We start from the raw sequence: 17,691 nt of genomic DNA, 5'->3' as shown, positions 1-17,691 counted from the left end.
GTATCATATGACCTCACTGAGGAATTCTTAATCTCAGGAATCAAACTGAGGGCTGCTGGAGTGGTGGGTGGTGGGAGGGATGGGGTGGTTGGGTGATAGACACTGGGGAGGGTATGTGCTATGGTGAGTGCTGTGAATTGTGTTAAGACTGTTGAATCACAGACCTGTACCTCTGAAACAAATAATACATTATGTTTAAAAAAAAAAAAAAGGAAGAAGATAGCAGGAGGAGAAGAATGAAGTGCGGGATATCGGAGGGGGAGACGAACCATGAGAAACTATGGACTCTGAGAAACAAACTGAGGGTTCTAGGGGGAGGGGGCTGGGGGGCTGGGTTAGCCTGGTGATGGGTATTAAAGAGGGCACGTTCTGCATGAAGCACTGGGTGTTATATGCAAACAATGAATCATGGAACACTACATTAAAAACTAATGATGTAATGTATGGTGATTAACATAACATAATAATAAAAAAAACACTATTGTGGTATATTGTTTTATATACTGCTGAGTTCAATTTTCTAAACTTATTTTTAAAAATTATTCATTTATCTTCATGAATAAGACTGGCTCTTCTGGTTTTGATTACAGTGTTTTACTGACCAGATCTTTTTATCTTCTTTGAAAGAATTTGTAATTCCTTATTTCTTCCTTATATGTTTGGTAAATTGGAACATAAAATTATCTAGGCATGGAGTTTTGTTGGTTTGTTCTCATGTTTTATTTCTTTCCCAAAAGGACATATTTAGTTATGGATTCAATTTATTTAATAGTTATAAAACTATGCTATGTTTTAAACATTTCTTCTTGTTTCAATTTTGGAAAAGGTGTTTGTCTGGGATATGTCCATTTTACTTACATTGTCAAGTATGCTAACCTAAAATTATTCATAATACACTATTATGATTTTTCATGTCTGCCTTGACCCCTCCTACTTTTGGCAAATTCCTTTTAAGGGTCTCCATTTTCCTTTCCTAACATCTTGCCTCAGTAAAGACCAATCCAATCCATCAGAAATATTTTCGTGCATTAGGGGTGTCTGGGTGACTCAGTCACTTAAGCTACCAACTCTTGGTTTTGGCTCAGGTCACGATCTCATGGGTCATGAGTTTGAGTCCCCATTAAGCTCCGGCGGAATCTGCCTGAAGAGTCTCTCCCTCCGCCCCTCCTCCACTCATGTATACTGTCTCTAAAATAAATAAATCTTTACAGAAATATTTTAATGCATTTAAACTTCACATTGATTAGGCAAAGGAATGGCAACAATTCCTGAATGTTTTCTACCTGCAGGTTTTTCTCTCAGTATATAAGTAAGTGCAAAGAGATCTACAGTTGTGATAAACAGTTCTGTCAAATTCATTGTGCATCTACCAAGATTCAAATACAAATGGATACATTTTATTTATTTTATTTTTTAAAATGTGGTTTCTTATGTTCTAAAGATTTATTTATTTATTTGAGAGAGTGTGAGCACAAGTTGGGGAAGGGACAGAGGGAAAGAATCCCCAGCACACTCCCCACTGACAGGGTCTGGGGGTTGATTTCAGGAACACAAGATCACAACCTCAGCCAAAATCAAGAATCCATCACTCAACTGACTGAGCCATCCAGGCGCCCCCAAATGGACACATTTTAGTCACTTAGTGGCTCAGGCCCTGGCCTGCCCCGCCCTGCCTCAAATTTCTATGTTACATTTGCCATTTCCACACTATTGTCTTTGAGAATATTCTCCCAAAATGTTCTCTACATGTAAGAAGTCTGGGACTAATTTCCGTAAAGTACTAAGATATGGTTATGAGAGTTCTTGTACATCTTTTACTTTCAAAAATAGTCAATTTTTTCAGAGTCCAAGTTTATGTATATGTGAACTCTGTTTTTAACCTTCACTGTTTCAAGTCAGGGAGAAGAAATATAACAGTTCATACTTTCCAAACCAACTCATTTCTGGTTTTTAGTAGATAGTCCACTGAAGAGGAAAATTAGAAAGTTCAAAGAGTAAATTCAGAGAGCAGAGAAGATTGGAACGTGTTTAGAACTGGAAATTCCCCCACTTACTCATGGTTACCTGCATTGACCCTTTACAGTAAGCAATTAGAAAGCACACACACATCTGCGATTTAAAAATAAATTTTATCAATTTGCATAATTTATACTAATTTGAGACAAAACATTAAAAACTGAAGTTTTGATTTCCAAGATTAAAAGCCATTCAGAAACCTAAATCACCCATTGAAAGAAAAAAGTTTCAGGAAAAAAATTATGAACACTTTGTCTCCGGAAACTGTCTTAGGTCGGAAGTTTGTGGTCCCTGTGAACATGAGCTACTAAAAGCATCCTGCTGAGCTGCTGTCTGATAAGGACTGTATATCCTGTCTTCTCCGCATCACTTTGCATCTAGCTCATATTACTTCATTTCCTTTCTACGACTTTGCCCCGGATTCTTCATATATGGTCAAAAGCTGCGCGGACTTCTGGTGTCCTGAGTGGTTTCTTCCAAATTTGTGCAGACACTAATTTCTCTAAGCCTCAGTTTTCTCAAATGAACTATGAAATGTTAATGATAATCTCTGCCCTGTGGATGTTCTTCAATTTTTTGATATGTATGAAATAAGACATACAACATCTCTGAAAGAATTGAAAGCTACATATGTATGTCTATATATATATATATATATATATAGAGAGAGAGAGAGAGAGAGAGAGAGAGAGAGAATTATGTGTATTTTACAAGGAGATTGAAAAAAAGTTTAGTTGCACTAGTTTTGTTTCTTTAGTTTTCTTCATGTGTTTCTTTGCTTCAGAGAATTGAATCCATCAGGGCTGACCACACAGGAAACTTGCTTCCATATTTAGATGAATAAGGGGCAACTGAAAAACCTGACCCCAAAATCTCTCCCCCACTGCATCCTGATGCTCTACACTTTGCTTTGTCCTATTTACTCTAATTCCACATGTAGAGACACCCTTCTTTGATTTAAAAAGTACTGATTAGCAATATGAGCGTATAATTTATTGTATATAGTAAGACACTCTGGCAAGTGAAATGACATCAGGACAACAAGTGTCAACCAGAGCTGTGCTGGGCAAACCCTCTTCATTGTCCTTCCACTGCTTTACATGAATCTCAATTGATTGCTTTCTCATATCTACGGGAGATTTCTTACACTTAAAAAGAATAGGGAAGCACGGGGCGCCTGGGTGGCTCAGTTAGTTGAATGACTGCTTTCGGCTCGGGTCATGACCCTGGAGTCGCGGGATCGAGTCCCGCATCGGGCTCCCCGCTCAGCGGGGATTCTGCTTCTCCCTCTGACCCTCTTCCCTCTCGTGCTCTCTATCTCTCATTCTCTCTCTCTCAAATGAATAATAAGATCTTTAAAAAAAAAAGAATAGGGAAGCAGAGGAGGATTCATGGAAAAATATTAATTCTGCAGTGAAGTTCAGGTTATTGTAAAGGACTTGACTAGCAGGAGGTCCAGTGGATACCTAGAAGGCCTGCTGATGACATATGTTCTCAGGAATTGGGCTGGTTTTTATGTTAGTGGAGGCTGCCTACTCCCATCTGTACAAGTGTTGATTTCAACAGAATACTTTGGCTCCTCCCATAAAAAGAAAAATGATTTCAGAAAAGGGTAACAGATTTTGATCAATGTTATGTTTACAGATTTATTTACTTTTTTAAAGATTTATTTATTTGAGAGAGAGAGAGTGAGAGAGAGAGAGAGCATGAGTGGGAGGGGCAGAGGGAGAGAGAGAATCTCAAGTGGACTCCAGACTGATCACGAAGCCCCACACGGGGCTTGATCTCAAAACCCTGTGATCATGACCTGAGCCAAAACCAAGAGTTGGACGCTTACTGACTGCACCACCCAGACACCTCCAGATATTTGTTTTCTTAAAATAAGATCTCATTATCATTTTTCTGTGCCCAATGGTCTGCATATATAATACATATTACATATTCAAAGTATATAATAGATGTCACATATATATGCATGTGTTTATAAATATAAATATATATAAATATGTACATATAATATTCATTCAGTTGATTATGGCTGAAGAAACGAGAAGACTTGAGCACACAGGCCAGTGTCTTAGTGTCATGGGCACTCTCAGAGGTGGACCTAGGAAACAGCAGCCTCCCCTGTCTGTATCCTAGACAGACAAGAGCCACATTAAATACATTACATCATCACAGCAAGAATGCTGTGACTTCTCAGTTTTATATCTTACATCAAATGCAAATCTTTCCCTTTTTATGACTTATGTCAAACTGATTCCTTTATACATCATTAAATGCCTAATATACACCAAACACCATAGAACACTAATTTTCTAGTTTATAATTTTTTCTTCACAAAACTTTATAAGTTGGATGCTAATATTTTTAGTTCACAGATAACAAAGCCAAAGCTCAGTGGATCCGCACAGTTAACAACCACTTGAGCTAATATTCACATACATTCTATCATGTATCTACCCAGTAAATATTTATTGAACTCCTTCTATGTTCTTGACGCTTATTATATGCTAGAGATTCATTGTTGAATAAGTTGGCCATGCCCCTGCTCTTAAAGATGTTACTTTCTATAAGGGAAGTAATCATAATAATGATAATTTTTTTTTTGAGAGAGAGATAAAGAGTGTGTGAGTGGGGAGGGACAGAGGGAGAAGGAGAGAATCTTAAACAGGCTCCCCACTGAGCACAGAGCCAGATGTGGGTTTGATCTCACAACCCTGAGACCATGACCTGAGCCAAAATCAAGAGTCAGATGCTTAAACTTATAACCAACTGAGCCACCCAGATGCCCCAATAATGATAATTTTTAAAACTATATAGATATGCATATATCTAATGAGCTACAAAATTTCAGATGAGGATATATTTAATGAGAGAGTGAAGTAATAAATTGTGGCCAATGGGAGGTAATTTGTACAGGGGATTAGGAAAGGTCTTACTGAGAGGGTGACATGTGAGGTAACATAAATAAGAAGAAAGTGTCAGCCATGGAAAATCTGAAAGCAGAGAAAACAAGAGCAAGAACACCCTCCATAAAATTAAAATAAGTTTAATTTTTCAAGGAACAGAAAGTCAGCATAGCAGACTTACAGGGAATAAGAAGGAAAATTGTGGGAAATGATTATTTGTCTGTAAAATCTATACTTTTTAGATAATGTTAATTAGCCTAACTGTACTGGAATATATAATTTCAAAAATAGTTGGTGTCCAACTAAGACAGTTATGTTTTTCACATGAATATGGGAGTCATCAGAGGGGAAAAGTCACATTAGTAAGTGGTTAAACCAGACTACAATTTCTAGGATAGTTCAATGAGCTATTGAAAACTGCTTGGCATATGGGAAACACACACGGCAAGGGTTATTAGTGTGCGTAAAGATATTTTCTTTCCCTCTCTTTATACCCCACAGACTTAGAAGAGTTCAAATACTGTTGCAGATTTAGAACTGCTATATTACCCTGTTACCGGACCCCCAGGACTGTTCTTGAGCCTTAATGTCATAGAAATGAACACTGAACGCAAGAGAAAGAAAGCCAGGCAGAGTTTATGAGAGATAGCTTGTATACAAGGGAATCAACAAGAAAGAGGAATGTTGCTCCCCAAAGGGGTAGTGTGCAAGGCTTATAAAGGCACTCTTCCAAAGGGCAAGGGGCTGGGAGTGGGGAAGCGTCCTTCGGTCCCACGGTCATTATCTTTGGTCGTTACTTTTCAGTGGACATGAGACAATTACAGGATGCCTTTCTCCATGGTCGACATCCTTCTAGGGCTCCTGGAACGTAGAAATACTTGTACAGCAGACTTTAAATTGTGACTCCTAATTTTGCCCAGATGACCATTAATCCCTAACAGCTGTTATCTCTCATTTGTTTGCTTTCCCAGGACGTATCTGTGTCTAAGAGTATGAAAACTTTTAACCTCAAACTTTTGCCTCAGACCTGTGGCCTTACAGGAATTAAGTCCCTCTTGCTTTCCTATACTCCCTCAATCCCATGCATTCTTCACATTATAGGGTATGTAATTAGTATCAGGATGTGGACATTAACTCAGATCTCCCAAGTTTAGAAAAATAAACTAAGTTGCTTTCACCCAAAGAAATTAGCAAAAGCATCAGCCGTTTCCCTTAAGTACCCAACTTGACCCTTCCGTCACTCATCTGCAATATTCAAGTGGGCATTCATCTACAATATCCACTGGCAATCTACAATCCCACACACCTCCTCGAATAACACGCTATAGTTTAGAACTTTTTATGTTTTTTATACATATTCTTTCATTAGTTCATATTTATTTATTCATGCATTCAACGAGTATTTACTGTTTGTACTGCCTACGTACCAGTTTCCAGTTACTATGTCAGGGGTTAGAGGCACAGAAGGGGCAAGCCAGAAAAAGTTCTTGCCCCCAAGCAGTTTACAGTCTAGTAAAGAAAGTAGACAATAAACAGTGGTATAATATCAGATATCACCAAGTGATATAAAGAAAGATAAAGGTATATGGTGGCATAGAGCATGAGATTCTTTTTACATAAAGAAGGTAAGTGAAGACCTTCCTGGGCAGATCACAGTTGAATAGTTAATAAAATGAGTTGAAGGGAGACCAAGACTTGCAAGGAGGTGGAAGAAGAACCTTTTAGAGAAAATACAAAGATTCTGTAGTGGGGGTATGCTTGACATTTTTGTGGTATAACAGAGGTTACAGCAGGAGAGGACAGTGACTAATTGGGAAAATGGCCGGAGAGGTAGCCAGGAGTCAGATCATGGACCTTCTCAACTATAAGAAGGTCTTTGGATTTTATGGTAATTTTGATAAGAAGACTTTGAGGGTAGGGTGGGGGATGAACATCTCACCAAAGTGATTTGACTTAATTGTAAAACAACCCTTCTTGCTGTTATGTGGAAAACATAGTAGGAAATTGACTGAAAAAATGGAGTGGAAGCAGACAGCCCTTAAGACCAACATACAGCTCTTCATGTCTTACTTTAACAAATAAATACGTTGGCTCAACAAAGCTATGGTAGATGATAATGCCGAACCTACCTAGGCATAATACCTCCACAAATGTTTTATTCTGAAAACACATAGTCTTTAAAGAGGTGATATTAATGATAAAAATTAGGGCAGAAAGATTGGTAACCAGAGTGGTATTTTGATCCCCTCCTTAAATCACCATACACAGACATTCTGCCTTCATAGCTCACTGGGATGGTATTGATACCATGGTAATATATTTTTTATAATAATCATACTCCAAATGTCTGACACCTCAGAGATACAGGAAAATAATCTAAAATAGGGGAAATTTAGAGAAGAATAAGGTATTAGGAGAAATTAGGGCAATCTATATGAAAGTAAAATATGACCAAAAAATTAACAGGAGATAAATGAGACAGATAATTTAAGATAAACAATTTTAGAACATAGAAAGGAAGTTCCAGACCACAAGGTTTCTATTTCCTTAAAGCAAGTACGTACTAAATGATACCTTACAAGAACTAGTCCCCAGGAAGAAGTGAACGATACCCTTCTGACAGCCAATTTATCGCTTCCTAAGTAAAATTCTTCCAGAGTGGAGAGAGATCCATAAGGACAGAGGTCTTAAAATTCTTATTTAACAATAAACCCTCTAGCCCCAAAACAGGTCAGGTTCAAAGTGCATGCTCAATAAATATTAGTTGTTTATTAAATAAATGAATGAGGTTCCAAGGGAAATATTGCTCTCCAAATTATTTCCACCTCAAAGTTAGGAATCCTTAACTTTTCATTCTTTACTTAAACAGGCTGTCTCCTAAGTTATTTGTGTTTTTCACAAATTTAAAGAAGGATGTCTCAGATTCTGGGAAAATCCCGCTTGTCTCTTCATGCTACACCTACAGTTGTGAGAAAGCACATTTCAGACAACAGGGAAAACCCGCAGCTCACCACAATAACACATTGTAAATTGTCTGGGCTGTTGGAGCATAAATTAAAGAGAACTGATGAAACTGAGTGGTTAGGAGGCAGGAGAAAGGGGGTGGCGACAATACAACCGAATATAAACGCTGAGATACCTCACAGACTCAGAGACTGAACAAGAGCTTTGGCAAAGACTTTTGCTATAGATTGGCTTGACCTGGGATTAACCGGGGAATCTTGACTAGAACAAAGATGAATTCTGAAGATTGTTCCATAACAGAGAACAGCTCCTTGCGTCCAGAGGGTGGACAACAAAGTAAGTCAGACCTCTGTTATATACTGGTAACAAAACTCTCTCTCTCACACACATCTACCATGTATCATCTCTCTCTTTCTCTCTCTCTCTCTCTCACACACACATCTATCTATCATCTATCTTCTATCTCTCTATCCTCTGATATTAGCAGTATTTTAAAAAATGAGCCTTTGTCTTAGAAACACTCGATTACATTTTACTTCAGTCCAGGTAAAGGAGAAAATGAGAACAAGTAAATATTTCTCTATCCATGAGAAGACAGGATACCTGAGACTTGAGAGGAAACCACAAAGGTGGATTTCTGAAGATAGTTGAGATCTGTTTTTTGTTTCAGTTTATATCATATCAATTCTTCAGATTTAATTAGAAAATTCCCTGCACTGGCCCAGTGCATTCACCACCGTTTTTCCATATCCATCTGTACCTGCTTCGGGATGCATTGCCTCTCTTTATAGCAATTCTGTTTTCCCCATAACCAATTGCATTCCTTATTGTCTTCACCTTGTGTCTTTCTTTGTATGCTTTCTGTTTGCTTCAGCTTGTGTTCTCATGACAGCATCTTCCAGTTGCTGGGAATGAAGGTTTCCAATCTTTGAAAGAATAGCTGTATCTGAACATATCTGAACATTTACCAGGCCTGGAGGTAATTTCTTAGGAGAATGTCATGAAAAATTCTTGAAAATATGAACTTCTACTTCTGTACTCTTCATGGAACTCTTCATTTCATCATTCTGACTCCCCCTTTCAATCACAGGCTTCAAATTCTACATGAATCATACGTGGTTCTTCCTTTCTTTTGTTTTTCATCAAAATACATCAAAATATGGCCATCTTAGCTATTTACCTTTTCCTTTCTTCTATTCATCTATTCTGTCCACAGACCTATTCTATTTCCTATTATTAGGATGCTCCCATTGTTTTTCCTATAATGTGTTTCTGTGAGGTTTTCTTGATTTTTTCCATATATCCCTCTTCCTCTGTAATTAATGAGGTGCTCCAAACACTAGCATGTGGGAGGGACAGTTTACTTATAAACAAAGTAATCCAGTAATAAAGGGGTGTGTTACGAGCAGCAGAGCTGAACAATCTGGAGGAAGGGATTGTTTTCTGAGTGTGTGTCTATTAGACTGGTTTACCTTAAAAAGGCATCAGTCACTTCTGATAAACCCATCTTTCACCTAAGAACACAAAATCAAGGGTAGATAACAAGTGCATGCCACACAGATTTCTGGTGGCTAGGTAACTTTACTTTTATGGTCCAGTTGAGCTGCTGAAAAGAAGAAATGTATATAATAATAAAACTACTCAATACATAGAAAGCATAGTTGAAAGAAGAAGGACCTAATTCAGGAATCCTCACCTTTTTCTGAGTTCATCCAATTTTCTGTTGAATGTTTAGTTTATGCTGCCCTTGCGGTTGCTTTATTAGTATGAACAATCCTCGGGCATCACCTTTGGATGTCTCAGTATATAATTGTTGATTTATTTTCAGTTTCTTCATTAATGAACAAGGCCCATAATCAGAGCGGAAGTATGCTGTTGGGGGAGTGTTTTGTCACCTAGGTGATAAATCAAACTGTGAGTAACAATAGCCCTCACGAATGGAAAACAAATGTACAGTCTGAGAATTATCTCCACAGCTTGCCCATTGGATAAGCCAATAGACTGAGCTAGGCTCTGAGTCCATGAGCCATCTGGACAAGTTAGTGTTTGCTAAGGAACCAGAACTGTTGCTTCATTGAGTCTAAGCGGCATGATCGACTCTCACATGGGAAGAAGTGAAACTAGACAGACAGCTCTGAACTTAACACCCTACCTATCAAAGGCTGCTTCTGGTGATCTACTGGTGAAAAAAAGGAAGATTTGCTTTGAGAAGCTGTGAGAAATAGAACTAGATAGGAGCTCAGTAAAGGCTTCTCTTGCAAAATCTGAATGCAGACCTCCGCTGGGAAAAACAATCCCCAGCAGCAAAAGCTGATGTTGGCAACCAGTAAACAATGAAAGAAAGCGTATGTCTTTGCTCAGTCTGACTTTAGAGAAATGTGTCAAGGAATAGAAATAAAAAATTTCAAGATATGTTCTCTGTTAACATCCTTTGAATTATGAAAGCCATACACATTGAAAAACAGGATATGTTTGCATTTGAGGCTATTTTGCTTGGTAAACTCTAATATCATGCAAGTGGCCATTTTACATTTCAGGTTTTGAGAACACATTAGGGAAATACAGATTTCTTGTGAGGCCAGATTTTTAAAATCTCAAGAGCTCATCCTAGCAAAAATCAAATTCAAACTCTGGATGCAAAATCCCCTTCTCTTCTTCCTCAATTATTTACTTATATTCTAAGATAGATATTCTTCTAGTTTTTTTTAAACTAAGAATCATCATTCACATCATATTCATATTCCACAAAAATATTTCTTACTGATGAAATCAAATTTTTACTTGGTTTCAGCACTATATGGAAGGTAAATGAAATAATCAACTTCCACCTAACATTTGTTAATATTGTTATGTTTCTTCTATTAATTTAACTTCTCTTGAAAAATTCAAATATTTGACTCTTCATCTACATATCACTTTTGACTGAGGTATAATTTACATACAATGGATGCACACATCATAAGTATGCAGTTTAATGAATTAAAACAAAAACTCCAATCAACATTTGAAATTTTCTATCACCCTAGAAAGTTCCCCTGTGTTTCTTTCTGGTTGAATTACTTTTCCTACACACATAAAAGCAATCACTTTTCTGATTTCTATCACCAGAGTTTAGTTCAACTATTCTTTTATTTTTAAGTATAGTTAACATGTATTATTATGTTATTTTCTGGTGTACAGAAAATGTAATGCTACATCCTTTTATGTTACGCTATGCTCACCATAAGTGTAGCTACCATCTGTCACCATACAATGCTACTACAGTATCATTGACCATAATCCTTATGCTGTGCATTTCATCCCCATGACTTATTTATTCCATAAGTGGAAGCCTGTATCATCCATCGCCCTTCACCCATCTTGTCTTACCCATTCCTCCATCCGCCTCCCCTCTAGCAACCATCATTTTGTTTTCTGTATTTATAAGTCTGATTCTGTTTATTGTTTGTTCCTTCATTTGTTTTGTTTTTAAATTCCACACGTGAGGGAAATCATATGGCACCTGTCTTTCTCAGTCTGACTTATTTCACTTATAGTTCAGCAATTCTCGAATGTCATACAAATGGAAATATACAGTATATAGTTATAACTGCATTTTCTTTACTCAACATTTTTTTGAGATTCACGCATTTTGTTGCATTTATCAGGTTTTTTTTTTAATTGCTGAATAGTATTCAGATATACCATAATTTGTTCATCCATATTCTTATTAATGGATATGTGGGTTATTTCTAAGACTTGGCTCTTAAGAATAAAGCTGCTAGGAACATTCTTGTTTTGTACAAGTTAGATTGCTGGATCATAGGGTGGGTGTATATTTAATTGTATAGAGAAAGAGTTTTCCAAATTAGTTTTCCATTTTACTCTCCCATGAGTAATATATGAAAATTTCAATTGCTTCACATCTGTACCAACTTCACCAAAAAGTACCATCAATCTTTTTTTTTAAACTTTCAGTCACGCTAGTTGTAGCTATTTATATATCAATTCAGTATTTTTTATTCATTATCCACACCTATTGCATTTATGTCATCTCTCTTAAACAGTGACTACAGAAAGGTAAAGGCATTGTGCTTAGGATGTCCCTTTTATATATCTTCTAGGATAATCAGAGATGTAATAAATGTTCTTGTGATTCAAACAGTAAAATTATGATATACTTAGAATTTTTGTAGCTACTAAGTGCATAGATTGGGGAGATATTTTATGATCTCATTATTATTCCTGAATTGTTTCACTATCCTAATTCACTCAAAATTGGGGGGAAGTTAGCTTATAAATTTCATAGAACAAGGTAAGGAAGAATTAAAATGTAAATGCCTCAGGAGAATATCGAGTGTCCCTTTCTTGCTTCTACAGTCTGCCTGAATTCATCATCAACTTTCTCTCTTCAGGTAATGCCGCCAGCCCTCGTTTTGCAATGCAGCATGAAGGGTCCCTTCAAGTTCCTATCCCATGTGCTGTCGTGAATGTGGTCCTCATCACTGTTTTAATCATAGCTCTCATCGCTATATCAGGTGGGTCAGTACTTCATGAATTCATTGAGTCTCTGCTGTTAGCGTTTATGTCCAGCTGAAATCAACAGGGATTACTTGGTCTAATTAATGAGAAATTCTGATTAATTTAGAATTATCCCAATTATTATATGTGGCTGATTTCTTAAAGAATACTAAATATAATTCCATATTCCTTAGATGATCAATACAGTGCTTTCTGAGTTTTCTAGAGCTTCTTTACAAGTATTAAAAGTGTCTATGTTTTATACATTATTGTGGGAGAAAATTACACTTGAGCATATTTTAAAATCCAAAATGAAAGGGACTGATTTAGATTCTAAATAAACAGACATTTAGTTAGAAAAAAAAATGTGGGCTTCACATTCACCCTTGATAGAAAAAAATAGTATCGAAGCCATAGATTAATTGGGTATTGATCAGTCTTCTGTCTCTTATCTCCAAGGCCACAGAAGGGTGGTTATGGATAATTTAAAATATATCTAGAATCTCCCAAAGAGTCAACTGTGATATGGTATTCAAAACATATAGCAATACCAAGATACATTTGTGCCTTTACAAACATGAAATTTTACAACTTTCTGAAACATCCTCAGTCAGGGATCTTTCTGTGTTCTGAATTACTTCCCTGTAAATGTTTCTGTCCTTCATCTCCCAATACAGTGTTATATTGACTGCGTTGCAATTTATAATGCCCTGTCCCCTTTCTAGTCCAAAGGCTACTTGCAAGATTTTTCTATTTTCCTACCCCTTTCTGAGATTATGGCTCGAAAGACACCCTCTTATTTCTTATATGCTGACAATAATGATTAGGCACAAGAAGAGATTATATAAGGTTGTCACCTAGCACTGCTCAGCACCTCCTGAACTGATTTTGCATACTGTGGGTATTTACTTTCTTTTGTTACTAAAACAAACCACTTTCCTGTTCACAGTGGGCCAATACAATTGTCCAGGCCAATATATGTCCCCATTGCCATCAAATAGCCATGTTTCTTCATGCTCCGATGATTGGATTGGATACCAGAAGAAATGTTATTTTATTTCCACTGAAAAGAGGGGTTGGACGCCGGCCCAAAACTTTTGCTATGAACAGGGTGCTACTCTTGCGTTCATTGATTCTGAAAAGGACATGGTAAGATAGTATTCAAGAACAATTTCATAAAATATTGCTATTTTTTAACATAGATAATCTGTGATTCCTTTCTGTCTCCTGCTAAGTGACGACATTGTGCCTCTCTCCCTTGTGGGAAAATTTAGTCACAGAAAAGCCATATGATCAGTCTGAGGTCCCAATCAGGGTTCAGTTTAATCTTGTAAATTTGCTTTGATTACTTAACATCAAAGCCCAAAAATACAAATGAGCTTGTCCTAAATAGAGCTAATAACTGATCGGCTTAGCTATCATGCCTTGAATTGCAGCTTCTGAAAAATAGAATTAATTATGTACTTACCCAGAGGGGTTGTTTAACACACACATCCTTTGTACTTTCTTCAAGAGCTTTTTAAAACAATATGTGGGTATAACTAATCATTGGATTGGGCTGAAAACTGAAGATGGTCAGACATGGAAATGGTCAGATGGCAAAGAATTTAACAACTGGTAAGTTTCAAGATGTCTCTTTATCCTCCCCAGAATGGCAGCTCAGGGAAGCCATTTTCCTTTCAAAGCACTGTTGTATATGATGGTTGTGCCCTTTAGGAGCAGAGCTTTATCAGTCTGTTTTGTATGCACTCTTTCAAAATCTTTAAAGAAGGGTTAATATTGCCATTTTTTCTTTTTATCTACTTGGAAGTCATACAATAAATGTTTCTAGTAATTTTATCTCAGCAAATTTTAGTGTGAGTAAAGACTCAGACATATTCCAGACATAATTACGATGATGCAAAAAGAAAAATCCAACATTGCCAATCTCATATATATTTTTTCCTGATAAGCTGAGTTTTTAGAAAATAATCCCCTTTTACTCTTTCCCAGTTGTCATCCCCACAAGGATAAAACACAGTATTTCTAATAGCAAATTAGAGGCTTCTATGAACCTGACAGAAAACTTGCCCCAGAATGGAAGATGTTGACTTTATTACCTGTAGTTGATGTACATTTTGAAGTTTGAAGGACATTTTATATAGTTAGTATTAACCTTTGCCATCTGAAAACTCAGAACTGAATAAATTTCTAGCCTTCTAAAAAGCCTTTTTTAAAGATTGATTGATTGATTGATTGATTGATTGATTGATTGATTTGACAGAGAGAGACACAGTGAGAGAGGGAACACAAGCAGGGGGAGCGGGAGGGGGAAGCAGGCTTCCCGCTGAGCAGGGAGCCCGATGTGGGGCTCGATCCCAGGACCCTGGGATCATGACCTGAGTCGAAGGCAGACGCTTAATGACTGAGCCACCCAGGCACCCTAGCTTTCTAAATAGTTTTATGATAATTACTGATAAGGAAAATAAATTTAAATTTCTAGATAAGGCATTTTTAATATGTGTCCTATGGTACTTTACACACAGATTGGCTTCAGGGACCAGATTGGTTTATGGTCACTTGACCAGATGACTTGCTTCATGAACTCCTATCAAACAAACAAACAAATCTGAGGCTACCCTCGCAAAGTTCATTTTCATGTAACTGAATGAAAATAATGAATTCAAAATCATTCTAAGTTTCTTTATTGTTCGACAGGTTCAGCCTCCCAGGATCTGAGAACTGTGCATTTCTGAATAGTACAGGGGTCAGCAGCACAGCATGTGGAAAGAATTTATATTCGATATGTAGCAAACCCGCTAAATAATGAGGAAACATATTTGCTTTTAGACTATTATAACATGGAACTCAAGGAAATTTGTGTTGATCGATGCTGCTCTATGGTCAGAAATTTTCCACAAAGACTTTCTGAAAAAACTTTGTCTTATTTTGGAAACCTTCTTCCAAACAAGACTATGGGAAAAAAGGAAGAGAAATTCCAGGAATATCTGTATTGTGGAACACTCTTGCCATGAGCTGAAAAAGTCACAGGTTGACTGATCGTTACATCCAAGAATGAGAAGAACGACTTTAAACCTTATGGATGCACTTTATATTTTTTAGAATTAAAAATAATAAAATAACTAGGCTTAGAGTTATTATTTATTGTTGAATGACTACCAAAACTGAGTGTGCTTCATGTATTTGCACTATTTGAAAACGTTAGGTGGCGGTATTAAAAACTGAATGTAAACAAGAAATTTTAACTGGTAGCATGGACATTTAGTCTAAATGCATTTTTTTTTTAAGTCAGAGAACATGTATAAGTGGACAAATGCTTATGAAGCTAAGCTTTGTAATATTTCTCTCTTTTTAGAGAAGTTTGCCAGGTGACTTTGTCATTTTCCCACCAAAAGAGTGGGATGATCATGTATTTATATTGTTGTTGTTTTTACTTCTTCTGTGTAATTCATCTTTTTCAATGTTACATAATTCACTGTCTTAAGAATCTTACACGTAGCATTTTACAGAGATACGGACAAAAACAAATATGAGGAATATTTGTGAAACAGATGAAGTATTGGAAAATGTGCAATATGTGATGTGGCAAATTCCTATCAAGAGAACTTCTGTATTGTTCAAACTTGGAATAATAATAGTCTTATCTGACTATACGTGTGTACCTTTCCTAATCAATTCTATCATGTGCAATGCTTCTTATGAAGTGTTTTCTGAGTGCAATAGTGTTTCTTTGTTTGTCTTTTGTATTCAGTGCCCTTATAAGCTGATTTTATGTATGTTAAAATAAAAGTAGAATCGACAAAATGGTTTCTAAGAAGTGTTCATTTCTTGAAATACACTCAAAATTTTATGTCATACTAGAAATCCGAAAACAGAATACTATAACATTTTTTAAACTTATCTATAGTAAAAACTTAGCTTTATAAATTTGTACTTTTTGAATTGTTTTCATATATATTTCCAAAAGAGCTACAGTTATTTTTCTGTACAGCAGATCCTCAGTAAATATTCTAATTGACTTGGGAGGAATATATGTCACTTAAGGTTTTTTCGACTCTATTTTCTTCCTTTCTGTTATTATTCATCACCCTCATACTAAAGAGGCATAGGAAATTAGGAGACCCCTAGAGTCATCTTGGGAGGACCTGTGATTTATAGCTCATCTTCTCTCCAATAAAAGGATAACTGGTCCTCATAAATGATGCTCTGAAAGCATCTTGTTCAATTCTGAAGTTCTAGGCATATTTTAGTTATTTACACAAAGTAATCCATGAAGTAGAAACAAGGCACTACGCTAATCTCTATGAGATACTTCAGTCAGGAAAAATTCTGTTACCTTCAAAATTGTTTTGTGAATGTATTTCATAATATTCTTCTCTGAAAGCATTTCTGAATGCTATTGTGATATCTCTAAACTATTATCATGAGTACAGCATATTGAAAAGAAATGTGAATGGGGCGCCTGGGTGGCTCAGTTGATAAGCGTCTGCCTTCGGCTTGGGTCATGGTCCCAGGGTCCTGGGATGGAGCCCCACATCGGGCTCCCTGCTCGGCGGGGGGCCTGCTTCTCCCTCTCCCACTCCCCCTGCTTGTGTTCCTGCTTTTGCTGTCTCTTTCTGTCAAAAAAATAAATAAAATCTTAAAAAAAAAAAGAAAAAGAAAAGAAACGTGAATTCCAGACATTGCTTAGTGATAAAAAATAGAGTTTCCTTCATCTCCATGTCCTTCAGTTCTCACAGCTGTAAAAGGAAACAAATGGCCTTCACCCTCTAATATCCCATCATTAGTAACAACAATATGCACCTGAGTCGTGTGAGAAAGCAATGTCTTGTGATTCGTGTGTTATGAAATGTATAAATGGGGGGCGCCTGGGTGGCTCAGTTGGTTAAGCGGCTGCCTTTGGCTCAGGTCATGATCCCGGGGTCCTGGGATCGAGGCCAACGTTCGGGCTCCCTGCTCGGCAGAGAGCCTGCTTCTCCCTCTCCCTCTCCTTGCTGTTCTGCCTACTTGTGCTCTCTCTCTCTCTGTCAAAGAAATAAATAAAATCTTTAAAAAAAAAAAAAGAAATTTGTAAATGGAAAGTGTTGCTAAAAGCCAGAGCACAGGAGAAATGCTGCCTGTTTCATCTCTGCCACCTGCTAGTTGCCCAACTGTTTTAGTTAGCATTAGTTAGAAATTTCCCCAAAATTGGGTAGAAATTAAATTAGTTAATACATGAAAATGAGTTTAGAATAGTACCTGGCTCACAGTGGTATATTAACTTCTAGTAATGATTGTTATAAATGGGAACATTATGTCA

At 36.8% G+C, this 17,691-nt stretch overlaps 2 protein-coding genes across 3 annotated transcripts in view; one reads left to right on the top strand and one right to left on the bottom strand.

Moving 5' to 3' along the window:
• KLRF1 (killer cell lectin like receptor F1) overlaps positions 1-9,708 on the bottom strand; it is a 61,808-nt gene extending 52,100 nt beyond the window's left edge. Inside the window, exon 1 of the mRNA XM_028119760.2 lies at positions 9,589-9,708. Coding sequence (XP_027975561.1) covers positions 9,589-9,604 — 16 coding nt within the window. The 5' untranslated portion in view covers positions 9,605-9,708. The remainder of the gene's footprint in view (positions 1-9,588) is intronic.
• On the top strand, positions 8,064-16,196 carry CD69 (CD69 molecule). Of its 2 annotated transcripts, XM_028119764.2 has the most exons (6): positions 8,072-8,228; positions 9,721-9,806; positions 12,287-12,409; positions 13,342-13,541; positions 13,906-14,009; positions 15,090-16,196. In XM_028119764.2, exons 3-6 carry the CDS (start codon positions 12,313-12,315, stop codon positions 15,196-15,198), a joined length of 510 nt encoding a protein of 169 aa, XP_027975565.1. In that variant the 5' UTR covers positions 8,072-8,228; positions 9,721-9,806; positions 12,287-12,312; the 3' UTR covers positions 15,199-16,196. The 2 variants fall into 2 exon arrangements, with proteins under 2 accessions (XP_027975564.1, XP_027975565.1); XM_028119763.2 differs by lacking the exon at positions 9,721-9,806 and having other exon boundaries at positions 8,064-8,228.
• Positions 16,197-17,691: the final 1,495 nt, after the last annotated feature.

This window comes from Eumetopias jubatus, unplaced genomic scaffold (assembly GCF_037043125.1).
Source record: "Eumetopias jubatus isolate StellerSeaLion01/CBP00866 unplaced genomic scaffold, mEumJub1_p1.0 scaffold_8, whole genome shotgun sequence".
In the NCBI taxonomy this organism is placed as follows: Eukaryota; Metazoa; Chordata; class Mammalia; order Carnivora; family Otariidae; genus Eumetopias; species Eumetopias jubatus.
Note: the sequence above shows the minus strand (reverse complement) of the source record. Positions and strands in the feature narration are given on the sequence as shown.